This window comes from Typopeltis vanoorti, chromosome 13 (genome assembly GCF_054136105.1).
Source record: "Typopeltis vanoorti isolate ZY-2024b chromosome 13, IOZ_Tvanoo_1.0, whole genome shotgun sequence".
In the NCBI taxonomy this organism is placed as follows: domain Eukaryota; kingdom Metazoa; phylum Arthropoda; class Arachnida; order Uropygi; family Thelyphonidae; genus Typopeltis; species Typopeltis vanoorti.
Window position 1 is genome coordinate 31,635,422 of NC_143561.1, and position 26,221 is coordinate 31,661,642.

The 26,221-nt window shown below is 36.7% G+C and overlaps 1 protein-coding gene across 1 annotated transcript in view; it reads left to right on the top strand.

The window, feature by feature from the left end:
• The window catches only part of Ptpmeg (protein tyrosine phosphatase Meg), a 558,329-nt gene that overhangs the window by 341,344 nt on the left and 190,764 nt on the right, over positions 1–26,221 (top strand). The window contains exon 16 of the mRNA XM_090403197.1: positions 24,252–24,395. Coding sequence (XP_090259323.1) covers positions 24,252–24,395 — 144 coding nt within the window. The remainder of the gene's footprint in view (positions 1–24,251; positions 24,396–26,221) is intronic.

Genomic DNA, 26,221 nt, shown 5'->3' on the forward strand with positions numbered 1-26,221 from the left:
GGGATTAATGGTCACTATAAATGCCTGTTTTGTCAATTATCAATGATTTTACTGTAATGGAATACAAGCAATCACAGGATTGGATAGACATGCATCATTTTATCTTATAGAGCACTTGGTAGCACTTTGAGAATACCAATTAATTTCAGCACCACAACTTAAAATAGATATGTAGGGGACAGCAGTAACTAACTTATTTCTTCCCTGGTGATGGAATATGCAGAATATGTTTGCATGTTTTCTTTTCTTTTCTGAGTCGCTGCCATGTCATATGACATCACTGGCCCTGTTCATCTGACAACTTTCCAGAAGCAATCAAAAGTGCACTAATATAGTTATATGTGAAGACCTAACGCTTTTATTTCATTGAGAATTTTTATGATACTGAATATTTCAATGTTTGCTTATAATGCAGAGAAGAAATAGTTTGCTTTTTTCCATACGGTTGATTCAAGACATATTATAAGTGATAAAAGTGAAAACATAATGAAAATGGTATTATTAATAAAAAAAATAGCATAGTATTGTAACACTTATAAAATACATAATTTTTTTTTCTTCACAGAATGATAAACACTTGATACTTTTTTTTTTACTATGACCCCCCCCACACACACACATTTCATGTGTGGGGGGGGTCTTCTCGATTTATGGGTCTTATGACCTATAACTAGAGAAAAGAAATTAATTTGGTATGTGTGAAGCTAGACAAAGTATGGGCATTAGCCAGTGGCTGCTCTAGCTCTTGCATGGATAGAAGTGAAGGAACAGTAGCAGCCAATTCAGAGAAGCAATGCCCGTGAAAGAACAAAGGCACAGTGCAGAAACAGAGTGCCTATGGTGAAGTAAGTCTGTGTGGGAAGGGTCATCTATAAAGCAGATTGCTCTCTTTGGAATATCATCAAGAATTCTTAGGGAGGTCTTGAGAGCTCTATCTTTTCCGTTCTGAAGAACGGAAAACACTTTTAGAGATCAAGGAGGCCATGTATGTAATATGTTTCTGCCTGAATAAATTGAATGTGATGGTCAACCCAGGAAGAGAAAACTAATCTTGAAAGAAAACTGGAACATTATCAAAAGTAAGAGGGGATGAAGTAGGAATTTTCTATTGAGTAATAAGGCAGGTGTTGAAATTTGCTAAGTTGTCTTCACTCTATTTGAGGATGTTGAAGAGATCAGTGTTTAATTCACTTGTTAGGAAAATCTTGAGATGTTTAACATTAGTACTACAGGATTTCTCGAGTGATGAAGAGTGCTGTTTTCGGCGAAACTGTGAATAGGATTTGAAGTCATTGATGTAAAGTAGGAAGAGTTTGGGTGAGAGCACAGAACCCCGGGGCACTCCATTATTGATAGAGAAATCTGATGAGAAGAAGCCATCTACCATGACACACAATGAACGACTTGTGAGAAAGCTGGATTGCACTTACTCACTAGTGACAAATGATTCAGCGTTCCTTCCATCTTGATCTGTGAAGTTAGAGTAGCAGAGCCAGTTTGTGTTGAGGACAGCAATGTTCCCTAGTAAGACAGTCTGACAATTTTGGTAATTAGTTTGTTAGCAATCAATCTTTAATGTTAGGTAGTTAAAAAGGGAATGATTGTTAGAGTTAGGGGAAGAACAGTAAAGAAATCTTGAGCCAAAACAGACTGAAAAGTGCAGATTCCTAGTTGGATAGCTTTTGACAAGGGATACCAGATTTTACAAAAGCAGATGTTTTTCCCTTTATGTAGAATGCATCATGAAGGATGTAATTGAAATAGTTGAGAAAGGTGTTTCTGTGGAAGATTCCAATTGAGATTCTTTTAGAGATAAGAGATGAGCAGTTAACATATTTGCTTCAACACTGATAAATATATAGGATAAAAATTAGCAGTACCATTAATAAAAGCTTATAAACTGATGAGATCCATAAATAAACATGTGACTGTGATATAATAGATGAACATGGTAGAGAACACCTAGGCTAGCAACTGATGAGTGAGATATTTCCCTGACTGGTGAGCCAACACAAAATTTTTCAAGCCCTGTATATAAACCTAATGGGTTGCACTTAAATTTGGAGTTAGGTGTTGGGATAAAGGGTCACTTGAGGTTCAAAGCCAAATAACTGGGAGGAGACCTCCACATTGTTGGATCGTCCATCCATAGTAGTAATAGTACATCCTGTCTTTTGATCCACCATCTTTTTTCTTTATTCTTAATAAGGTTAATTAATTGTATGTTGATTACTAATCCAAATATAGGGAAATTTCTATTATACTGTGCCACCCTATATTACTTAATTAACTTTAGCAGTCTAATTTTTATATATAGGCCGAATTTGACATCAACATTTAAGGTTCCTGCTAGGTCTGATAATTTTATGAACGGTGCAGTGAAAAAGAATCAGGCTAACAACAAATTGAAATCAATAAAACAAAACATTTAATGCAGGGTTATATAATATAAACATAAGCATACTTTGGATACAAGATAATGCAAAATTAACTCTGTTCAACAATGCATAACATTTACTCAACTATTGGTAACAAACATTGAGTCTTTAAAATCTATTTTCTCCCTAATAAACAAAGATAGTTCTAAAGTTCAATATCACTGAAATTCACAGCAAATATTTTAACAATTGTATTCTCTATCTATCCCTTAGTCATAAATCACATAGTTCAGTCAAGAGGTATAAGGCGGGGAAGACTATTAATCTTCTAGCTTCGGTTAATTTCAGCATATGCACCACAGTTAATGTTAGGATTTAACAGGAGGAGTTAATTCTTATAACTTCACTCTAAAATGCTATAAAGTACAACTGTTCTTACCGGAATAAATCCTTGCACATATTATTCACTGAGGCACACTTAAAAACTTTAGTTAACTATCACACTGGAGCTACACATTTCAAAAGTAATCTTTTTTAAATTAACTTAATCTTTAATCTCAGCACATCACAAATGCAGACACACTTGCACTAGAAAATTCACTTATTCCTCATATACTACTTTGCAATAGAATCAACTTTCAACTAATCTTCCTTGAAAGCTCTGGAATTCAACATTAACTTCAGAATTCCATATCAATATTCTGAGTTGTCAATTTACATCCCGATCCTTCGTAATCTAGTTACAGCACTTAATTCCTATTACTACAGCCTCTTACTTAACTCCATGCTGCTAATAAATTATTTCCTCATCTCTGTTGCACTGTGCTGAGTGCAGCAACTCTACTCAGTCCCTAGTTCTGCAGTTCTAGTGCTGACTCTCTGACTGTGACGCTGACTCTCGCTTTCCGTTTATATACCTTCACTCCTTTTTCCCACCAAAACTTCTCACTGTCTAGCTTATATCAATTCCATTTCATGTCCATAACTCGCATGCTACCACGCTCGCACTTTCTACTTTTAACTCCGTCTCCATGACAACAATTTAGAGCAGTACATAAGCATAAGCATTACATAACATTTTACCTTTACGTACAGAAATAAAATAAAAAGATATTTTTCAATTCAAATAATATACAATTAAATATGATGAACTCAAATTCTTTTACTATTAACATAGGAATAAATAAAATAATCTGAACGTCATTTTTATACAGAGTCCTTTCCATTATTAATACATATCCTAGATTAAATAATGAAATAAAAAAAACTCAAAGGTAATTATATGAATAATAGTTTATAACAAGAGATTTACATTAAATAACATCTATAAATGTAGTCTTTGATATGGTGGATTATGTTGGATTCTGAAGGGAGTATTAATCCAATAACATTGCCTTTCAGGAATATAGAGAACTGACTTGGGCTACTGATCTAATGTCCAGTCCTCACTCACATGGTGCACCCCATTAGTAGGCATCTACTGGGTACTGAACGAATGAAGATGGGCTGGCAAATTTGGGACTTAGCTGACCAAACTGTAATTTAATCTGTTGGTTTTAACCACAAAAACATATGATGATACAACATGATGAGATTTCCTGCTGCTGGGGCATCACCTGGTTATACAAGGCCCTGCTGTTTTTCTCTGGTAACCACTGTGAACAGCAAAAAGGCAGCTACTGATACAAGCTTCAACTCAACATCTAGAAGAAGAAAAATAAACCCAACATCAGAAGAACTGAAAATAGGAACCATCAATATTAGTAGTATTAATGGAAAGGAAAACAAACTTGCAGAAGAATTGGAAAAGTACCATGTGTGTATAATTGGCATTACACAGACAAAGAAGATAAAAGCAAGTGAGATATTACTAAATAATAAGTATAGAATGCTACTTTCAGGCAATAATGATCAAGGAAAGGAAGGAATAGCAATAGCATTCAACACCAAACACGAAGATGCATTTCTTGATTGGAAGGCAGTTTCAACTAGAGTTATGCAAACAAACTTCAAAATGGGGAAATGGACAGTGAAACCTATTTGCACCTATGGTCCCACAGTTGGTTCTTCTAAGGAAGAAGTGGAGGAATTTTTTGAGTCATTAGAAACAGGCAGCTGACATAAAGAAAATGAAAATGTTCCTTGTTGGAGATCTAAACAGCAGAGTAGGAAATGAATCTCACCAGGCATATAGGAACATTTTGGGAAAATTTGGAGAAAAGGGCAATAATAATAATGGTAAGTATTTACTGGACTTCTGCTCAGGACACAAACTACTCATTACTAATACCATGTTTCAACACAAAGATGTGCACGAGTTCACATGCAGAGAAGACAGGAAATTTGAAAAGCTTCATTGACTACACCATTGTTGATAGTGATATCATAAGGCTGGTTCAAGATACAAAAGCATACAGGGGATTCAAAATTGGAAGTGACCACTACTTAGTACTAAGCAGGATAAAAATGGATATCGCATTGAAAAGAACAATACGTAAGAATGTTGTTTAAAAAAATAATGTTTAGCACCTTTTACAGGTAAATTGTAGACTCAACTATGCAAGCATTATTGAAAAGAAATTTTCAGCAGTTTGAAAACAAGAACCAAACCTTGGAGTCTCATTGGCAAACTCTGAAGAAGACTTTAATTGATTCAGCTAGGGATGTATGTGGTGAAATTGTCTGCAAGGATAGAAAAATAAGAACACCATGGTGGACACAAGTAGTTAACGAAATAGTCCTTGAAAAGAAGAAAGCATACCAAAAGTCCATAGCAAATAAGTCAGCACTAAAAGAATACAGAGTAAAATTGTAAGTGAGCTAAGCTATGTAAAAGTAGCTAAACAAAAGTAATGGGAAGGCTTGGGTAATGATATAGAAAATAAATATCACAAATGTGACAAAATGTTGTGGAGCTATTGAAGAAGCTTAGAAATGGAGGAAAGAGTACTGTGAAAGAAATCAAAGATGATAAAGGTAACATGAAAACTGAAGATAAAGATGTCCTTGATGTCTGGAGTAATTCCTTTGAAAGAGGGTTAAATGAACCAGGCAGTTTCAGAACTATACTAGCAAATTTTCAAGAGGAATGCAAAGAGGAGTACATATCAATATTTGAGATAAAAAAGCCATCAGAAACTTGAAATGTGGAAAGATAGCTGGAATAGATGATATTCAACCAGAAATGCTGCTTAAGTGTGGAGGTATAAAAGTTTTGCAGTGGCTACACTGCATATTTCAGAAGACTTGGACAGAAGGTTGAATTCCCAGTGATTGGAGTACAGCTCTCATAGTACCCATCTGTTAAAAAAAAGGAGGGGGGGGAGTATAAACCTGAATTTGAGAATTACAGAGAAATTTCTCTACTAAGTGTTCCAGGTAAGATTTAGTAAGCATACTTGAAAAGAGATTGAGAAAGATTGTGGAAGAGAAACTTGTAGAAAAACAAGCTGGGTTCAGGCCAAATAAAGGTTGTCAAGATCAGATTTTCACTTTAAAACAAATAATTGAAAAGTCATGGGAATATGACAAGGATCTGTACTTAAGGCTTGTAAATCTGCAAATCTACATTCGAAAAGGTGACCAGAGAAAAGCTTTTCAAAACACTACAGTTGTATGGGGTGAATGGAACATTATACAGAGCAATACATAGTCTATATTTAAGCTGTCAGTCAACAGTTAGAATTGAAGGAGATACAGGAAGATGGTTTGATGTAAAATCAGGGGTAAGGCAAGGATGCACATTTTCTCCACTCTTATTCATCATTTATATGGGTCACATTATGAAAGAAAGTGGCATTAGGCCTGATATTAAATTGGAGATGTCCAACTTAGCTCTTTGCTTTATGCAGATGATGTACTCCTAAACATATCTAGTGCAAGTCTCCAAGATTCTTTAACTAAATTGAATAACAGCTGTAAGAAATTTGGAATGAAAATCAGCAATAAAAAGACCAAAACTATGAAAATAGGCAGGAGCATAGACCACTTCAGCTCTATTCTGAATGGGGATCCTATAGAATAAGTAAAACATTTCAGCTATTTAGGCACAGTTTTTAGTGACGATGGTAGATTAAATCTGGAAATAGACAACAGAATAAGCAAAGCTGGTACAGTAGGTAGTCAGCTGAATAAATTTATATTGTATAAGAGAGAAACTAGCCAAAACACCAAACTAGCAGTATACAAGGCAGTGTTCAACCCAGTTTTAAGTTATGGATCTGAGAGTTGGGTTAGAAATAAAGTACTTGACCAAAGACTACAGACCTCAGGTGGTAAGGCTATACCACCTTTGCTAAGGTGGTATAGCCATTTAAATAGAAAGGGTGAGGAAAGATTAGCAAAATAGGTGTTTGATGCCGAGATGATAGGAACGAGATCCAGTCTACCTAGTCCTTGATCTAGGTAGATCAATTCAGTCAGAACTGCCTTAGAAGAACAAAATGTTAGATATGAAAATATTGGAGTGTTTACAAGTAATAGACTAATTTGGAGGAAAATTGTTGTTAGATTAATCATGTAGTGCTGTCATAGCAACCTGAATATGCTTTGGGGATACATATCAGGAAATTGATAGTGTTGATGATGTTAGGAGAAAGCATTATTCACTAATAGTGTGGAAGTGCAAAGTCAGGGAAAGTAGTGGGGCAGGTGCACCCATGAGGTGTGTGAGTGTGATAATGAACAAAAAAAGTTGAATTTAGTCTCTCATGTGACAACATTGAATGTGGCAGTCAGTACAAAATGTAAAGGTAGTAGTCAATATAAAAGGATACTGCAGTTTATTATTATTATTATTATTCAGGCCTCCATGGGGTCAAAAGACTCATCGTGTGAGGTCCTTTCTAAGGAACACGTCTATCAAGACTCATCGCAGGAGGTCCCTCCTAGGAAACACACAGTTTATCATCCCACTCCTTAAACACATTGACTGTTCTCACTCTCACCACTCTATCAGGCAATGCATTCCATGGTTCAACCACCCTCCACGCAAAGAAACTACTCCCCAACCTCTTGCTCACAGTTTCCTTTCCTTTTGTAACTTCCAGGGATGGCCCCTTGTCATGGCTCCTTTCCGCTGTTCAACCAAGCAAAAAGAACTCCCCAGTGTCAACCCTGTAACCACCTCTCAACAGTTTAAAAGTCTCAATCATATCACCTCTCCTTCTTCTATCCCAAACTCTGCAGTTCACACTCCCTCAGCCGATCCTCATAACTTACATTATACAGTCCTGACACCATCTTTGTTATCTGCCTTTGTACCCTTTCCACGGTTAATTTATCCCCTTCAAATCCTGAGGACCAGATCTAAGAACAATAGTCTAAGAGTGGTCTGATCAGAGTCTTATACAACGGAATGATAACCCTTTTATCTCTGGACGTTAGTGTCCTTCTCACTATTGCAGCAATCCTCTGTGTTACCTTCACTACCTTTGCAATATGTCCTCTAAATTTCAGGTTTCTATCAATCATCAATCCCAGATCTCTTGTCTCCCCTACTTCTTCCAGTTTAACTCCTCCCATAGAGTATGCTGCGTCCCATCGATGTGTCCCAAACCTCAAGACCTTACATTTTGCTGCATTAAACTGACACCTCCCATTCATTTGCCCTTCTATCTAGCTTATTCAAATCTTCTTGCAGGGCTACCACATCTGCATTATTACTAACAACCCTTCCCGGCTTCGCATCATCCGCAAACAACTGAATATCCCTTTGCAATCCATGAAGAATGTCATTCATATAAAGGTTAAACAATATAGGTTCCAGCACTGAGCCCTGTGGAACCCCACTTGTAACCTTCTGCCTCTTTGATATTGCTCCACCATTCACAACTCTCTGATACCTATCAGACAGCCAATCCTAAATCCAGTTGATCAATCTGACATTCAGACCCATGTGCTGCAACTTGAATATCAGCTTATCATGTGGCACCCTGTGAAATGCCTTTGCTAAGTCTAGGAAAATGGCAGTATATGCCTTTCCCTCATCTAATGCTCTTGTAACTTTATTATAAAGGCTAGCATATTGCTAAAACAAGAGCACCCCCCTTCACAAATCCATGTTGACTCTCACAGATAGCATTACCCTCATCTGCCCAATGCTGTATATGGTCCCTAACTACTTTCTTCAAGATCTTACTAACTACTGATCACACACAAACTGGCCTATAATTAGACACTTACGGTCTGCTACTGCCCTTATACAATGGCACTATCTTACCTTCCTTCCATTCCATGGGAACCTTTCCTGCAGCCAGACTTTCATTGAAAACTTTATGTCTATTAATTTAAAAAGCTTCAGGAATAAGAGGGAGAGTTTGCCAGTGAAGCTCTTTACTTTGCAAAATTTTTGTTCAAATTCCACTCAGTATTCAGAAAACATTTATTAAGGATTCCAGATGCCTTATAGAAACGTGTAGTACATATAAGAATAGTTGAAAAAATGGTTTTTGTTATAATGTAAATTAGACCTTATTACAAAATCCTGTATATTTTGCTCACTGTGACATGAGTATCATTCAGAGATAATTGTGTAATTCAAAGTTAATTTTAAAAAAATAAATAAATATGAATAAAAAAAAATATAGAAAAATTATGAACAATTTGTGAAAATTACTTTCTGAAACTTGGAAACAGGCATACAGCCTGTTCAATTAAGATTAGGGCAGTGATGCAGGGTTTCATTTCAAAGAATAGATGATCAAGTTTGAATCTACAGCAGTGCCCCTTTGACTGAGCCCAGTGAACTCTCTGTCGTTGACATGAAAAGCAAGGCCTAGGCCCTCTAATTCTAGAAATATTGTGTAATCTTGGTGTTCTCGAATCCTGATCTTAGTAGAACAGGGGAGTCTGCTCAGAATAGTTTAGTCAACTTGAGATAAACATTTACCAAGTACTCTGTGTTTATCTTATTTAGCTTTATATTTTTATGTATCTATTTATTTTTTTTAAAATTAATTTTGTATTCTTGATTCTCTGGAACTTCACTCATTCTTCTGTTTATATTTTGAGTGTTGTAAACAGTTTTTTGCCCCCCCCCCTTATTGATGCTTATGTTACAATGAGCAAAATATATAGGAGATGTAAATAAAGTGTTAAACCAATTTTTCAAATTAGGGATTCTGATTTAATGGCAAGTTAGCCAGTCTCGTTCAGAGGTGGTAAGAAGTTTCTACCTGCAACCAATCAGCAAAAAACACGTTCAATGTACACACAAAAATATATATTTAGGCATAAGACTAACCACCTTATCCTAATATGATGGTCGCAGAAGCCAGTCTTGGTTGGTCTTGAGCCTTAAAGGCCTGTAAGTAGTACTATGGATTATTTATATGTGTGTGTGTATATATGTGTGTGTGTGTATATATGTGTGTGTGTGTGTTTGCAGCAGATAGAATGTGAGGATTATTGTATTTTCTAGAAAGATAGAGCATACAGTGGAGTGAGGGTTACTGCTGATGATAGCAGATGAATTGTAGCCAAAAAAGAGTAGGACGTCATCAGGAGAATAAACTTGGAATGCAGTGCATTTCAGTCAATCTAGTATGAATAGAAGCAGACTGGACAAAATATGCAGTTTTTTGCTGCCATAGGACAAGGGATGATAATGACACATCATCAAATTAGCATAATGAGTACTAGCTATGGGGACTTCAATTGCAGGAAGGACATGGATTATAAGGATAAATGATCACATGGCAGGAAGCAAATGGAACTTATTCACCTACTAAGAGATAAATACTCAAAGCAGCATGAGAGAGAGGAGACTCAGGGTTTGAGAGTGCTGGATCAGGCAGCAGAATCAAATCAGAATGTCTGTCGCTATCACAAGATAGTTTGTTAGCTGAGACTAGGGAGATTGATCATATTGTTTTCATTTGACAGGTTGCCAAACATGAAATTTTAAGTTCAGAAGGGGAGGTATATGTGGAACTATATGACAGATCATTGTGGTGAAGAGATATCTGAAGGAAGCAGCATCAGACTGTATAACAAATGTCAGGAGCAAAAATTAGACCAGAGTTAGATGAATGAACAGTATTGATAAGTTGAGCTAGGGGAGGGGGGGTAGAAAAAGGAAGTAGGGTATATAGGGAGAAGGATGACCAGAATGGTAAGATGAGAAAAAGTCAGATTATCAGAGGGAACTAGTTAAACAAAGGAAATCCTGAAGTTTTTTATGTTGTTCCTGCCCATGAAAGGTTATTTGCAAACCTATAGTACAGTTTTTACCATGGATGAGTTAAGGATTTCCTCCCATTTTATTTTTATGAATCATTGATCAATCTCCCTAGGATATATTCATTCTATATGTGTGTGTGTATACACACACACACACATACATACATATTCTGGAAATCCTCCTCTAGAGACCAAACATTGAACTTTTTCAAGCCACTTCAGGCATCCAGTAAGCAGCCTCCAATTCTTTCGCTGTGTGACAAGTAAAAAGAAAAATAACTATGGAAAGATTATTAAGAAAAGTATCATTGACTATGCTGTTGTTGATAGTGATGTTTTCTCCCTGGTGCAGGACACCAGACTGTGCACAGGATTTGAAATTGGAAGTGATCACTATTTAGTTTTGAGCAGGATAAAATTGAATTTCATATTGAAAAGAAGAACATGTAAGAAAGTTTTAAAGCGAATAAAAGTTGAGCAACTCTCTAATGTGAATGGTAGACTAAAATACATAAAGATTATTGAAGAAAAAATGAAAGAGTTTGAGAACAAGAACCAAACCTTGGAGATTCAGTGGAAAGATTTGAAGAAAACCGTGATTGATTCAGCCAGAGAAGCATGTGGTGAGGTTGTCTGCAAGGATAGAAAAATCAGAACTCCATGGTGGACACAGGAAGTTAAAGAGGCAGTGAACAAAAAGAAGAAAGCATATCAAAAGTTCCTGGCAAATAAGTCAGCTTGTGCTTTTAGAGAATACAGAGACAAATGTAAGAAAGCTAAGCACTGTGTAAAACTGACTAAACAAAAGTCATGGGAGGACTTTGGCAAGAACATAGAAAATAAATATCAAGAAGGTGGCAAAATATTATGGAGGTTGTTGAAGAAGTTTAGAAATGGAGAAAAGAGTACTGTAAAAGGAGTTAGAGATGAAAAAGGTGACATGAAAACTGGAGAAAAAGTTATCCTTGAAATATGGTGTAATTACTTTGAAAAATTACTAATAGAAACAAGCAATGATAGTACATTGGTAAAAAAACACTCAACAGGCATACAGGCAGGAATATATATCTGTACTTGAAGTAGAAAAGGCCATTAAAGGCTTGAAATGTGGAAAGGCAGCAGGAGTAGATGATATTCGACCAGAAATGCTGAAGTATGGTGGTATAAAAGTCTCAGTGGCTACACTGCATAGTTCCGAAAGCCTGGACAGAGGGGCAAATTCCTGATGATTGGAGTAGCTCTCATAGTACCCATATATAAAAAGGGAAATAAAACTGAATGTGAGAATTACAGAGGTATTTCCATACTGAGTGTTCCTGGTATGATTCATGCCAGTATACTTGAGAAATAGTTGAGAAGAATTGCGGAAGAAAAGCTTGGTGAAGAACAAGCTGGATTCATGCCAAATAGAGGCTGTCAGGATCAGCTCTTCACTTTACGACAAATAGTGGAGAACTCATGGGAATATAACAAAGATCTGTATTTAAGTTTTGTTGATCTGGAAAAGGCATATGACAAGGTGCCAAGAGAGAAGCTATTCAATACACTACAGTTATATGGTGTCAATGGGGCATTATATCAAGCAATACTTAGTCAGTATTTGAGTTGTAAGTCAGCAGTTAGAATTGAAGGAAGTACAGGAAGATGGTTTAATGTTAAATCTGGTGTGAGACAAGGATGTACATTATCCCCTCTGTTATTCATTATCTATATGGATCACATTATGAAGGAAAGGGGTATTAAACATGGTATCAAAATTGGAGATGTTAATGTCAGCTCTTTTCTTTATGCGGACGATGTCATACTTCTAAATAAATCCTCTACAAGTCTGCAAGATTCCCTGATTAAATTGAATAACTGATGTAATAGATATGGTATGAAGGTCAGCAATAAAAAGACAAAGACAATGAAAATAGGCAGAATCGTTGAAAATGTCACCTACTTTGTGAACGGAGAACCTGTGGAACAAGTAAAACATTTCAGCTACCAAGGCAAGATTTTTAGTGAAGATGGTAAATTAAATATGGAAATAGACAACAGAATCAACAAAGCTGGTATCATGGGAAGTCAATTGAATAAATTCATGTGGAATAAAAGAGAAATTAGTTGGAACACTAATTTAGCTGTATACAAGACAGAATTCAAGCCAATTTTAACTTATGGATCTGAGAGCTGGGTCAGAAGTAAAACACTTCACCAAAGACTAGAGACCACAGATATGAGAGTCCTGCGAAAGATTAGAGGCATGAACAGATGGCATCAATGACAATATCATATTAAAAATGAGGATATTAGGAAAGAACTTGATATTGTCAGCATCCAGGAATGCGTTAGCAGAGCTAATCTCAGGTGGTATGGTCATTTAAACAGAATGGGTGAGGAAAGATTGGCAAAACAAGTGTTTTCTGCCAGGTTGACAGGAAAACTACCTAGAGGAAGACCAAGATATAGGTGGATTGATATGGTACAATGTGCCAGATGATAGAAATATAAGATCTCATAATGTTGGAATCTCGACAAGTAACAGGCTGATTTGGAAGAAAATTGTAGATAGGATGTTAGTAATGATGTAAATTTTTCATGTTGTACTTTCATATCCTGTACACCCCTTGAGGGTACATGGCAGGAATTTGATGATGATGAGATTATTAAAGATTATTTTAATCATTGTTAACAAACAATTTGAAAGAACTTTAATTGGTGAATTGAGTAAACAACAGAAAGGCTTCAGAAGAGGAATGGGAACCATTAATGCTATCCTGGAACTAAAACTAATAGAAAGATCACTTGTAAGAAATAGGAACATTTACATATGCTTCATAGACTTTCAGAAGGCCTTTGACCAGGTAAAATATAATAAAATCAATATATTATATAAATTAGACATAGAAGTAACTGGTAATTAATTTACGGAATTAACAACGCATATAAAGTATATTAATTAAAGATAACTTTAATGAATCACTTCTATATTTCGCAATGTCACATTGCCATCTTCAGGGACATAAAGATATGGTATGTGCACTAAGGGACTAACAAAGCAAATGAGGAAGAAAGTAAGAAACTAATTTTGTTCCTAAAGTCCTAATGGTGACCTCTTGCGGGCTAATTTGGTAGTCTTCGCAGTTGGGCTGAAGTTCTCATAATGAAAGTCTCCCAAATTTGGGGTAGTTTCATGCACCCAAATTTGTTGAGGTTAGGAACGTTTTTTAGAGCTGCTGAAGATTCTTTGAATAATCTTTCGTATTTAAACTTGCTGCGATGGATTATTTTTGTTTTCTTCCAACGAATTTTATGGTGGGTATCTAAGGCATGGTCTGCCAGCCCAGAGCGGCTGTACTGGTGAAACCGGATGTAGTCTTGGTGTTCTGAAATCCTGATATTTGTTGTTCTGCCTGTTTGGCCAAAGTAGGACAATTTGCAGCTGCAAGGGACCTGGTATACACCAGGTAGGTCTAGGGGAAGTGGTTGGTCTTTGGTAGAGCGGATAAGGGATGCCAACTTTTTATATGGTCTGTAACAAGAAGTAAGGTCATATTTTTTGAGGATATTAGTTATTTTTTCAGAGGTGCCCTGGATGTAGGGGATAGTGATAGACTTGGTGTAGTCTTTATTGTGGAGGGGGGGGAGGGGGGTTGTGGTTTACAGGTTTTAGTATTTTTTGGGGGTTATAGCCATTGGCTAAGAAAGTGTTGAGGATGTGGTTTAGTTCCATAGTCAGGGCCTTGTCATCTGAGCAGATTAATTTTGCCCTGTTATATAGTGTTTTTATCACCCCGTATTGTTGTGAGGGGGGATAGGATTGCTGGTGAATGTATCTGCCAGTGTGGGTGGGTTTTCTGTAAACAGAGAAAACCAAAGATCCATCAAGCTGGCGGGTGATTAAAGTGTCTAGGAAGGGGAGGGTGTTGTTTTCCTTTTTTTCTAAGGTGAATTGGACTCTGGGATGTTGGTTGTTTAAGTGTGTTAGGAAGGAGTGGAGTGTGTCTGAGCCATGTGGCCAAATAGCAAACACATCATCCACATAACGAAGCCAAATAGTGGGTTTTTGTGGGGCGGAGTTTAAGGCTTTCTCTTCAAATGTCTCCATAAAGAAATTGGCCAAGCGTGGGGAAAGTGGTGAACCCATGGCTGTCCCCTCTATCTGTTTGTAGAACTTTCCTTGCCAAATGAAATAGCCTGAGTTCATTGTGAACTGAAATAGGGCTGAGATATCGGGAGGAAACTTGGCTTGGATGAGCTCAAGGGTTTCTTTGAGTGAGACATTAGTGAATAGGGAGGAGACGTCAAAACTGACCATTATGTCAGTGTGTTGGAGTGTGAGGTTTTCTATACTGGCTTTAAAGTGGGCCGAGTTTTTTATGTGTGATGGTGTGTTGCCAGTGTAGTGTGTGAGCGTTTTGGCTAAATGTTTGATATTTTTATATGGATGGGAATCAATGCCACCCACTATGGGACGCAATGGCACATTTTGTTTATGTATTTTTGGGAGTCCGTATAATCGGAGTGGTCTAGAGTTATAAGGTTTAAGTTTGTTGGTGACTTCCACAGGCCAAGAAGTGACTTTCTTAAGGAGTCTGTGGATAGTTCTAATCTGAGAGCTGGTCGGATTATATTCAATGGGGAGGTAAGTAGTACGGTCTCGTATTAAAGAATTTAGCTTACCTTTGTAGTCTTTTTGAATGAGTGCCACAGTGGCGCTTCCCTTATCAGCTTTGGTGATTACTTTTTTTTGTTGTTTTTTAATTCTTGTAGGGATGTATATTCGTTTTTGGATAAGTTGGATTTTGGAGGTTTGGCTTTAGTGAGAACACCGACTACATCCAGTCTCACCTTGTTGGCCATATGGTTAGGCAGGTTGCGAATTCCACGCTCTATTTGGATCATGATTTCTTCAGTAGGTATCCTTTTAGGAGCTAGGGCAAAATTGTGACCACGTGAAAGTGCGGTGAGTGCTTCAGGCTTTAAAACTGCCGACGAGAGGTTGACTACTGTGTTAAGTGGTGGCTGGGGTACAGAAGTAGAAGTCTTTGTCAGGTTTTCATATTTTTTCACATGCCGACTACGTATTTTTTCGAATTCCTTTCTTGCCGATGTGCATGAGATGTCATGAGGTATAGACCATAGATCAAGGCCGAGTGTGTTAGAAAGCTCTTCCTCTAGTGCCCGTAAGGTTTTGTTTTCGTCGGCAAGGAGAACGCGCGTCGCAGTAATTTGTTCTCTTAACAGGGCGAAGCTAGTGCTGTTATAAATGCGTAGAGCTTTCTCGGAAGTAAAACGGTGCTTCAATTTGACAGAGTTGGGGATCCCATTGTTATCCCGGCAGCGTTTTAGGAACGTCAGACGATTTATTTGCCTCGATATCTTCAACCTCAATTTGCCGTGTTGACGGGCCTTTCGTGCGATTGCATCTCCGTGGATGATCATGATTCTAGTAGTAAGACTTATACGTTGGTTAGACATAACTGGTAATTAATTTACGGAATTAACAACGCATATAAAGTATATTAGTTAAAGATAACTTTAATGAATCACTTCTATATTTCGGCAATGTCACATTGCCATCTTCAGGAACATAAAGATATGGTATGTGCACTAAGGAACTAACAAAGCAAATGAGGAAGAAAGTAAGAAACTAATTTTGTTCCTAAAGTCCTAATGGTGCCCTCTTGCGGGCTAATTTGGTAGTCTTGGCAGTTGGGCTGAAGTTCTCATAATGAAAGTCTCCCAAATTTGGGGCAGTTTCATGCACCCAAATTTGTTGAGGTTAGGAACGTTTTTTTAGAGCTGCTGAAGATTCTTTGAATAATCTTTTGTATTTAAACTTGCTGCGATGGATTATTTTTGTTTTCTTCCAACGAATTTTATGGTGGGTATCTAAGGCATGGTCTGCCAGCCCAGAGTGGCTGTACTGGTGAAACCGGATGTAGTCTTGGTGTTCTGAAATCCTGATATTTCTGTTCTGCCTGTTTGGCCAAAGTAGGACAATTTGCAGCTGCAAGGGACCTGGTATACACCAGGTAGGTCTAGGGGAAGTGGTTGGTCTTTGGTAGAGCGGATAAGGGATGCCAACTTTTTATATGGTCTGTAACAAGAAGTAAGGTCATATTTTTTGAGGATATTAGTTATTTTTTCAGAGGTGCCCTGGATGTAGGGGATAGTGATAGACTTGGTGTAGTCTTTATTGTGGAGGGGGGGAGGGAGGGTTGTGGTTTACAGGTTTTAGTATTTTTTGGATTTTTTGGGGGTTATAGCCATTGGCTAAGAAAGTGTTGAGGATGTGGTTTAGTTCCATAGTCAGGGCCTTGTCATCTGAGCAGATTAATTTTGCCCTGTTATATAGTGTTTTTATCACCCCGTATTGTTGTGAGGGGGTGGGATTGCTGGTGAATGTATCTGCCAGTGTGGGTGGGTTTTCTGTAAACAGAGAAAACCAAAGATCCATCAAGCTGGCAGGTGATTAAAGTGTCTAGGAAGGGGAGGGTGTTGTTTTCCTCTTTTTCTAAGGTGAACTGGACTCTGGAATGTTGGTTGTTTAAGTGTGTTAGGAAGGAGTGGAGTGTGTCTGAGCCATGTGGCCAAATAGCAAACACATCATCCACATAACGAAGCCAAATAGTGGGTTTTTGTGGGGCGGAGTTTAAGGCTTTCTCTTCAAATGTCTCCATAAAGAAATTGGCCAAGCGTGGGGAAAGTGGTGAACCCATGGCTGTCCCCTCTATCTTTTTGTAGACATTTGATGTAGTTTCTTTATGGAGACATTTGAAGAGAAAGCCTTAAACTCCGCCCCACAAAAACCCACTATTTGGCTTCGTTATGTGGATGATGTGTTTGCTATTTGGCCACATGGCTCAGACACACTCCACCCCTTCCTAACACACTTAAACAACCAACATCCCAGAGTCCAGTTCACCTTAGAAAAAGAGGAAAACAACACCCTCCCCTTCCTAGACACTTTAATAACCCGTCAGCTTGATGGATGTTTGGTTTTCTCTGTTTACAGAAAACCCACCCACACTGGCAGATACATTCACCGGAACCCCCCCCCCCCCTCACAACAATACGGGGTGATAAAAACACTATATAATAGGGCAAAATTAATCTGCTCAGATGACAAGGCCCTGACTATGGAACTAAACCACATCCTCAACACTTTCTTAGCCAATGGCTATAACCCCCAAAAAATCCAAAAAATACTAAAATCTGTAAACCACAAACCCCCTCCCCCCCTCCACAATAAAGACTGCACCAAGTCTATCACTATCCCCTACATCCAGGGCACCTCTGAAAAAATAACTAATATCCTCAAAAAATATGACCTTACTTCCTGTTACAGACCATATAAAAAGTTGGCATCCCTTATCCGCTCTACCAAAGATCAACCACTTCCCCTAGACCTACCTGATGTATACCAGGTCCCTTGCAGCTGCAAATTGTCCTACTTTGGCCAAACAGGCAGAACAACAAATATCAGGATTTCAGAACACCAAGACTACATCCGGTTTCACCAGTACAGCCGCTCTGGGCTGGCAGACCATGCCTTAGATACCCACCATAAAATTCGTTGGAAGAAAACAAAAATAATCCATCGTAGCAAGTTTAAATATGAAAGATTATTCAAAGAATCTTCAGCAGCTCATAAAAACGTTCCTAACCTCAACAAATTTGGGTGCATGAAACTGCCCCAAATTTGGGAGACTTTCATTATGAGAACTTCAGCCTAACTGCCAAGCCTACCAAATTAGCCCGCAAGAGGGCACCATTAGGACTTTAGGAACAAAATTAGTTTCTTACTTTCTTCCTCATTTGCTTTGTTAGTTCCTTAGTGCACATACCATATCTTTATGTTCCTGAAGATGGCAATGTGACATTGCCGAAATATAGAAATGATTCATTAAAGTTATCTTTAATTAATATACTTTATATGCGTTGTTAATTCCGTAAATTAATTACCAGTTATGTCTAACCAACGTATAAGTCTTACTACTAGACATAGAAGATCATGTACTTAAGATTATAAAAATGATTTACACCAAACAGAAAATGCATCTGTTTAACTCTGAGACTTCAGAAGTGAAAATAAAAAGAGGAGGTAGACAAGGTTGTATCCTTTCACCAAATCTATTTAATATCTATAGTGAGACAGTGATGAAAAAGATTGGAATACAAAAAACAGGAATTAGTATCAGTGGTATAAAATACAACAATCTTAGATATGCTGATGATACTATTCTAATAGCAGAAAACAGAAACAAATTAATCAAATTTCTGCAGCTACTAATTGAAGAAGGTAAAGAATTTGGATTAGATATTAATGCAAAAAAAAAAAACCAAATTTATGAAAATCTCAAAAGAAAACAGATCCGAGTCAGAAATATTCATAAACAATATGAAAATTGAACATACAACAGAATACAAATATTTAGGCACCTAATTTACTGCAGATCAAAAGCAAGATAAAGAAATAAAAAAAGAACACCCATAGCTAAAGAAAAATAAAGATCTGCTCAGAAGTTCTGTGAGTATTAAGACAAAGAAAAGAATGATAAGAACATTAGTGTGGTCAATTTTCACATATGGAAGTGAGACCTGGATATTCAAGAAGAGAGTAAGGCAACAGATAATGGCTTTTGAAATGTGATGCTATAGGAGAGCTCTGAAAATCTCATGAACAGAACATGTGACAAATACAGATGTTCTACAGAGAATGAGAACATGGAGATCTTTATTACAGGAAATGATCCAGAGAAAGTGAGATTGGCAGGGCATGTACTGAGAGGTTCAGATGGATATTCAAGAAGAGAGTAAGACAATAGATAATGGTTTTTGAAATGTGGTGCTGTAGGAGAGTTCTGAAAATCTCATGAACAGAACATGTGACAAATACAGATGTCCTACAGAGAATGAGAACATGGAGATCTTTATTACAGGAAATGATCCAGAGAAAGATGAGATTGGCAGGGCTTGTACTGAGAGGTTCAGCAGAGGATACTAGCAGTTTTAGAAGGAAAAATTATGGGAAAAGGATCAAGAGGCAAAAAACAAAGGACATGGCTTGAAGATATAAGATCATGGACAGGATCACATGGCTATGCAGAAACAAAAAGCAAAGCCACCAACAGAGAGAACTGGAAGGACATGTTGCACCCTCTCACTGTGGAAGCTACATGAAAAAAGTAGAAGATTATTATTATTATTAGACCTCCGTGGAGTCAGTGACTCATCATGGGGGCGGGAGTCCTTACTCACACTCACCGCACTTCCATGCAATGCATTTAAACCACCCACAACTCTCCATGCAAAAAACTTACCCCTTCACTCACGCCTTTTTTGTATAGCTTCCATGAATGGCCTTTTGTTCTCCCATATCTCACCCATTCTCTGAAAAATCTGATCCACGTTAATATTTTAATAACCCCCTTATCAACTTATATATCTCAATCATGTCCTCCACTCCTCATCCTTTTATTCACTAGACCCTGTGCTTTGCATTCCATCAATCTGTCTTCATACTCTACATGTCAGAAACCACCATAGTCAGTTGTCTCCAAACCCATTCCAATATCTCTTCATTCTTTTGAAAACTCAGTGACCAAATCTGTGAATCTGTGCACAATAATCCATGAACTGTTTGATCAAAGCTTTATACAACAAAATCATAACATCTTTATTCCTACATGTCAGTGCTCTCCACATCATTGCCACAATGTGCTGTGCTATCCTCAAAATTTTGTGAAATTTGCTCAAATTTCAAGTCCTTATCTACCAACACCTCCAGATCCCTCATCTTCTCCACCTCATCTAAGATATCTCCACCAGTCTTATGCTCTGCATCCCATCTCTGTGAATCCCAAACTTTAATACTTTGCTATGTTGAACTGGTATCTGCGTTCATTTACTTATTCAGAAAGCTTATTCGAGTCCACTTGCAAGGCCTACAACATCTGTTCTACTCCTCATAGTTCTTACCAACTTTGCATTATTTGCAAACAGCTATATATCATTCAAGCCCTTCCCAATATCATGTATATACAAATTGAATAGCAATGACCCCAAACCAAACCCTTGGACCACACCACTAGTGACGCTATTCTTCTTGGATATCACTCCCCCATACACAAATTGCCAGTGTCTATCAGACAGCCAATCTCCAATCCAGTGTACTAATCTAATATCCAACCCATCTGTTCCAGTTTAATTACCATCTTGTCATGTGGCAATCTATTAAAGGCTTTAGCAAAATCTATAAATACCACCGTGTACACATTCCCTTTGTCCAGTGCACGTCACTTTGTTATAGTAAGGAGGATAGTGCTTTAGCACCCTACTTACTATATAAACCCATGCTATCCATCAAAGAGAATCTTGTTGTTTGTCAACTTAATTCTGAATCCTGATCCTCACTAACCTCTCTAATCTAACAGCTTTACCACAACTCCAGACAAACAGATTGGTCTGTAATTCAAAGTCTTAGTCTCATCATCCTCTTAATGCAGGATAATTTTTCCCTCTTTCTACTCCTGTGGAACTTGTCAACACCATGTCCTTGCAAATCTACAACTCATGTAAAAAGAAATAAGTTAAAGCTGTTGTTAACTTCCTGGAACATTCCCTCAAGAAATGCAGTGATATAACATCAAGTCCTATTGCTTTATTGACATTCATGTTAACTCAATGCATACTTACTTCCTGATCACTTACCATCCACTCCTCTTTCCTCCCCGCTGTTCTCAAGTTCTGCATGATGTTACTTTCATGAGGATAGAAATACCTCTATAAAGTGCGTATTTAGCATCTCTACTATGTCATCCTCAGTCTACCATTCTCTCTATTCGGTATCATCATTCCTTTTTCTACTAGCCATGTATCTAAAAAAATTCCTTAGGATTCCTTTTGGCCTCATTAGCTAACTTCTGCTTATACTGCACTTTTGTTGCTACCCTTACCAAGCGAGTTATCTCTTGCTTGCTCTTTGTACTCCTTGTGTAACTGCCTATTGCCACTACTTATCTTATGCTGCCTTCAAAATGTTCCAAATTGCATCCTTTGCCTCTTTTTCATTCACCCATTTCACACGACCTTATTTGACCTTTGGAATGCATCCATACATTGCCTCTGCCAGACAGTTCCTGAGCAGGTCCCAAGCAGGATTGATTTCATTTTCTTCCAATTTTGCATTCCATGGTTATAGTTCCAAATATATCTTTTTCTTTCATCCTTTTGATGACATAATCAAATCCAAGATCCTTGATCCCTGTGTACCCTCTGTTTCATACTGCTGAAAGTTGTCCCTCATAAACTCTTGAAATTCATTCTCTTTACTCCCAGATGCTATCTCTTTATTCCAGTCGATATTACTATAATTAAAATCACCCATAATGATCAACTTTTATTTATTAGCTAGACCTATTTGTTTATACATTTCCTTTTCACTTCCCTCACATTATCAGGTCTCTAGGAATGCCCAACTAGATATTTCATTCTGTTCACCTCCACTTCACGTTACACTACTTCAAAATCACTGCCATCGTTCACTCCTTTCATCTCCACCTTAGATGGAGATAACTGCTCTGCTACATCAACAGCAACCCCTCCCCTCCACATCCTCACACTAAACAACATATTCATCCATCTCTATTCCTGTTAGAATGTCATCCTCATCTAGCCATGTCTCACTTTTTCTAACAGTTTTTGGGCGAATATACTCTGTTAATGTTACAATTTCATTACCTTTATTTTGAATACATGTAGCATTTGTAAACATAAATACTAGCTTATCTCTGTTTCTGTGATAAGCCTCCCTAACACCATTCCTCAGATGTGACTCCTCCATACTGCCCCCTGTCGGTCACTTATCTCTACCATCAGTGATGATCATAACTTTGATGATGATTAATGGTACAGAGATGGCAGACACAGGGAATAGAGGTTGATGAATTAGAAGTACTTAGGATATTGCAGAATCTCAATGCAAATAAAACCATGGTATTTCAGTCCATGTATTACGAGAACATGCAGTGGGATTGGCATTGCCTCTGACTCAGTTTTTTTTTTAATTAAGTCTCATCTCTGGTTAAGTCCCTAAGGAGTGGAAAGAGGACAACATAATTCCTTTGCATAAAAGAAGTTGCCCCAAATCAGAGGTAGCAAATTAAAGCAATCAGTATCTTGGGAGTGGGTTTAAAGGTATCAGAAGTTGGTTGAAGACAAAATTTGTCTTCAACCAACCAAGATTGATAATTCAACCAAAATAGATTGATAAGAATATGATACTCTATGAGAGATAGCATGGCTTTGTGAAGGGCAGGTCATGCTTTGATAATGTCACTTTTTATCATAAGTAACAGTTGAGTTGGATAAAGTGACTAGATACCATGCTAAAATCTGTTATGCAAATTGGAGCAAATGAGGATGGATGTGAAGGTGGTGATATTATGTTGGCTGATGAACATATACCTAAAAGTAGAATGGAAGAGCAGAATCCAAAACTCTGGTGACTAGCAATGTACTATAGGACTCTGTGCTTGGATCCCTACTATTTAATTTGTACTTTAGTGATGCAATAAATTATTTAAAATAAAATATTTGTTGTTTGCTGATTCTACTAAATCCGGTATTGTGTAATATTTAATCAAAGAATGTAGATAGCATCGAAAATAATTTAAATTGGCTGACAGTATGAGCAAAAGGTAATGATTGCCACTTAATGCAGACACATTTAAAGTTATGCATTTTGGGATGAAAAGATTATACATTTAATATTACCTATACCCCAGGAAATTTATGAATTTATGGATTTTTTTGTGATGTGCAGGGTGTGGATGGAGAATTAGCATGCAGAGGGCATATTGCAAAAGTGACCAAGGCAACTTCTGTGATTACTTCAGTTATTGAAGAATACACTAATATGTAGAAATAAGGAAATTCTCCTTTATAAGACTCTGATACTGCCACATCTGGATTTCTGTACACAAGTCTAGTTAGTTACCCTGGGTTTCTTCGATAAAAGAAAAATACATTATCTCTATTTTTTTTATTAATAACAATAAGATCTTTTAAGTTTTTAAAAAAGAATGTAGATTGCAACTTTTACATGATATATTGAATTAGAGAGAGAGAGAGAACCTATAAATAAATACATTTGCAATTTAAAAAAAAAAAAAAATTAAGTTCTTAAGGTTTATTAGTAAGTAAATTTTAAAATAATTAAAATTACAAGGAAAACCATAAGGAAATTGAGGAATTTTTAATATGGTAGTGTTATGTGAAATAGGTTGATTTATTTTGTAATTTAACTTTTAAAAAATTTTAATTGCCATCAGATAGGTTCTTGTTGACACTTAGCTTAGTATGCTTATTTGTTTTACAGGAAAGGAATGCATTAAAAAAATCTCTAGAACATGAGCACCATATTAATTTCTCCACAGCATTAATGATCACCAAATATTCATGAGTGAGATTTGATCTTTCTTTTGTAAAAGATTAAATGTAAATTCATGAACAGGTGTGAATATTCACAAAATTTATACTTGGAAATTGTTATTTATACTTGAAATTCCTGGTAATTCGTTAATGATTTATTGTCTCATCTGTTGTGCCTAAACCTCTTTTCTTTCACTGTTCTTTTTCTAATTTCTCTCTATCTATACATGCATACAGTACAACTTTTATATTTGTCGTTGTCTTTAATAGGGTGGAGCAGATCAAAATTTGCCTATACTGGTATCCAGGGTTGCTCCGAATACTCCAGCTGATACCTGCATTCCAAGATTAAATGAGGGAGATCAGGTACTAATGATAAACGATAGAGATGTAACAGGCCTTACACACGAACAAGTATGTATTTGTAACAGAAAGTAAGAATTATCTTCATTGAAGTTATATAACTTAATTCTGTACTCTTCCTGAGAGGTTTTATTTTTATTTAATATGCTACCTGCTGGTTAATATGAGTGAAAATTTCATTCAAAAGAGTGAAAGCATTTAGGTTATTTCTCTTAAATATACTGTAATGGAAAAATAATGTAAATGCTAAGATGCACTATCTATCAAGAATCATATCTGTAACATAAAGCCAAATTAGCTTGAAGTTATCTTTTAGTCTGTTTTGCTGAGTGGATCGGTCTTCAACTCTCAAAGCAATAGTGGAATTCGAAATTTAATTCTACTATGAAATATTTGTGGATTGTTTTTAGATAAATGAATTTTACTAGACCAGTTTGAGACTCTACCTACTGAGGACCTAAAGTGGTTTGAAAAAAGTTCCATGATAGAGCAGAGATTCCAAGAATATATAGCAAATCCAATCTATATAGTAATGTATGATAGGTTTTCAATCTTTCCAAGGTGAATTTTCAAAAAAAAAAAAAAAAAAAAAAAAAATTAAAAGCATACTGTAAAAATTTACCAGCTAATCTTATTATAAGATTTATTAGCACTGAATGTTTACCTTCTGTAACTTAGATTAGAGGTTTTCAACAAGACATGGTTCTCCAGATTTGAAGATTAAATCTGATTACCCCCCCCCCACCCCCACCCACACACACACACACAAATGAGCACTTTGAAAATAGAAAAAAAATTCCTCCCTTTAAGGGATATCACTTATGTCTTCAAAAAACATAAGTGATATCCCTTAAAAAAATTAACTATCGAGGAATCTCCTTCAATAGTATTAATTTGGTTGACTTTGGAAACTTCTTAAATTCAAACATTACTATAATCACATACCACTAATTATTAAAAATAATGCCAGCAAGTAACCATTTGTGTATTGCACCCAACACCCTACTGCATCGGTATCAGATCTCTTACTTCATATTAATTTGTTTTAACTTTCAAGTGACCATATAATCAGAGTATTTCATTTTCTCCATAATCATTGCTAAGTTTAAATCATATTTGGGAAATGCATTAAACATTCGACTGTAATTAGAAAATAAAAGTCCTGATTGTTTGAATTCAAGAAGAAATAAATTATTTACAAAAATAAATCATACGAAGAACAGATAATAAGTTCTGCATATGTACGTGTTTATTTATTTAATCGATGAGTTGAATTAAGTGTCAAAGCCAAATAACTGAGAGGAGACCTCCACATCACTTTTAGGGAATGCGTAGAACCAACTGGGGCTTATGACCTAATGTCCAATCCTCACCTTCACATGGTGTGCCCCATTAGTAGGTATCCACTGGATACTGAACAAGCGAGGATGGGCTGGCAATTTGGTACTTAGCCTACCCAATTGTACTCTTTTTTGCTTTAAACCATAAATTATATGATGGTGCAACATAATGAGATTACCTAAATTGAAAGCCAAATGGCTATTTTTCTGGCATCCTTAATAATAATTAAGGAGATACAAATCCCTTGTTTTTCAACTGCCAGTAAGCAAAACTCTAAGATTGAGACCTACGAATCTATGAGTTTCATATATATATATATACCGAAAAACTATCGGCAAATCCAAGTGTAAATGACCACTTGGTAGTACAACACCAAGGCAACTCAAAGCAAAGGTGGGGCAAGCTACCTCACTATCCTTGATATTTTCTCATAATGTAAAAACACAGCCCCTAGGGGATGTAATACTGTAATTACATTATGAGGAGAGGTCACTACCCAGACCGGTTTCAACCTTTTTTGAGGTCTCATCAATGAG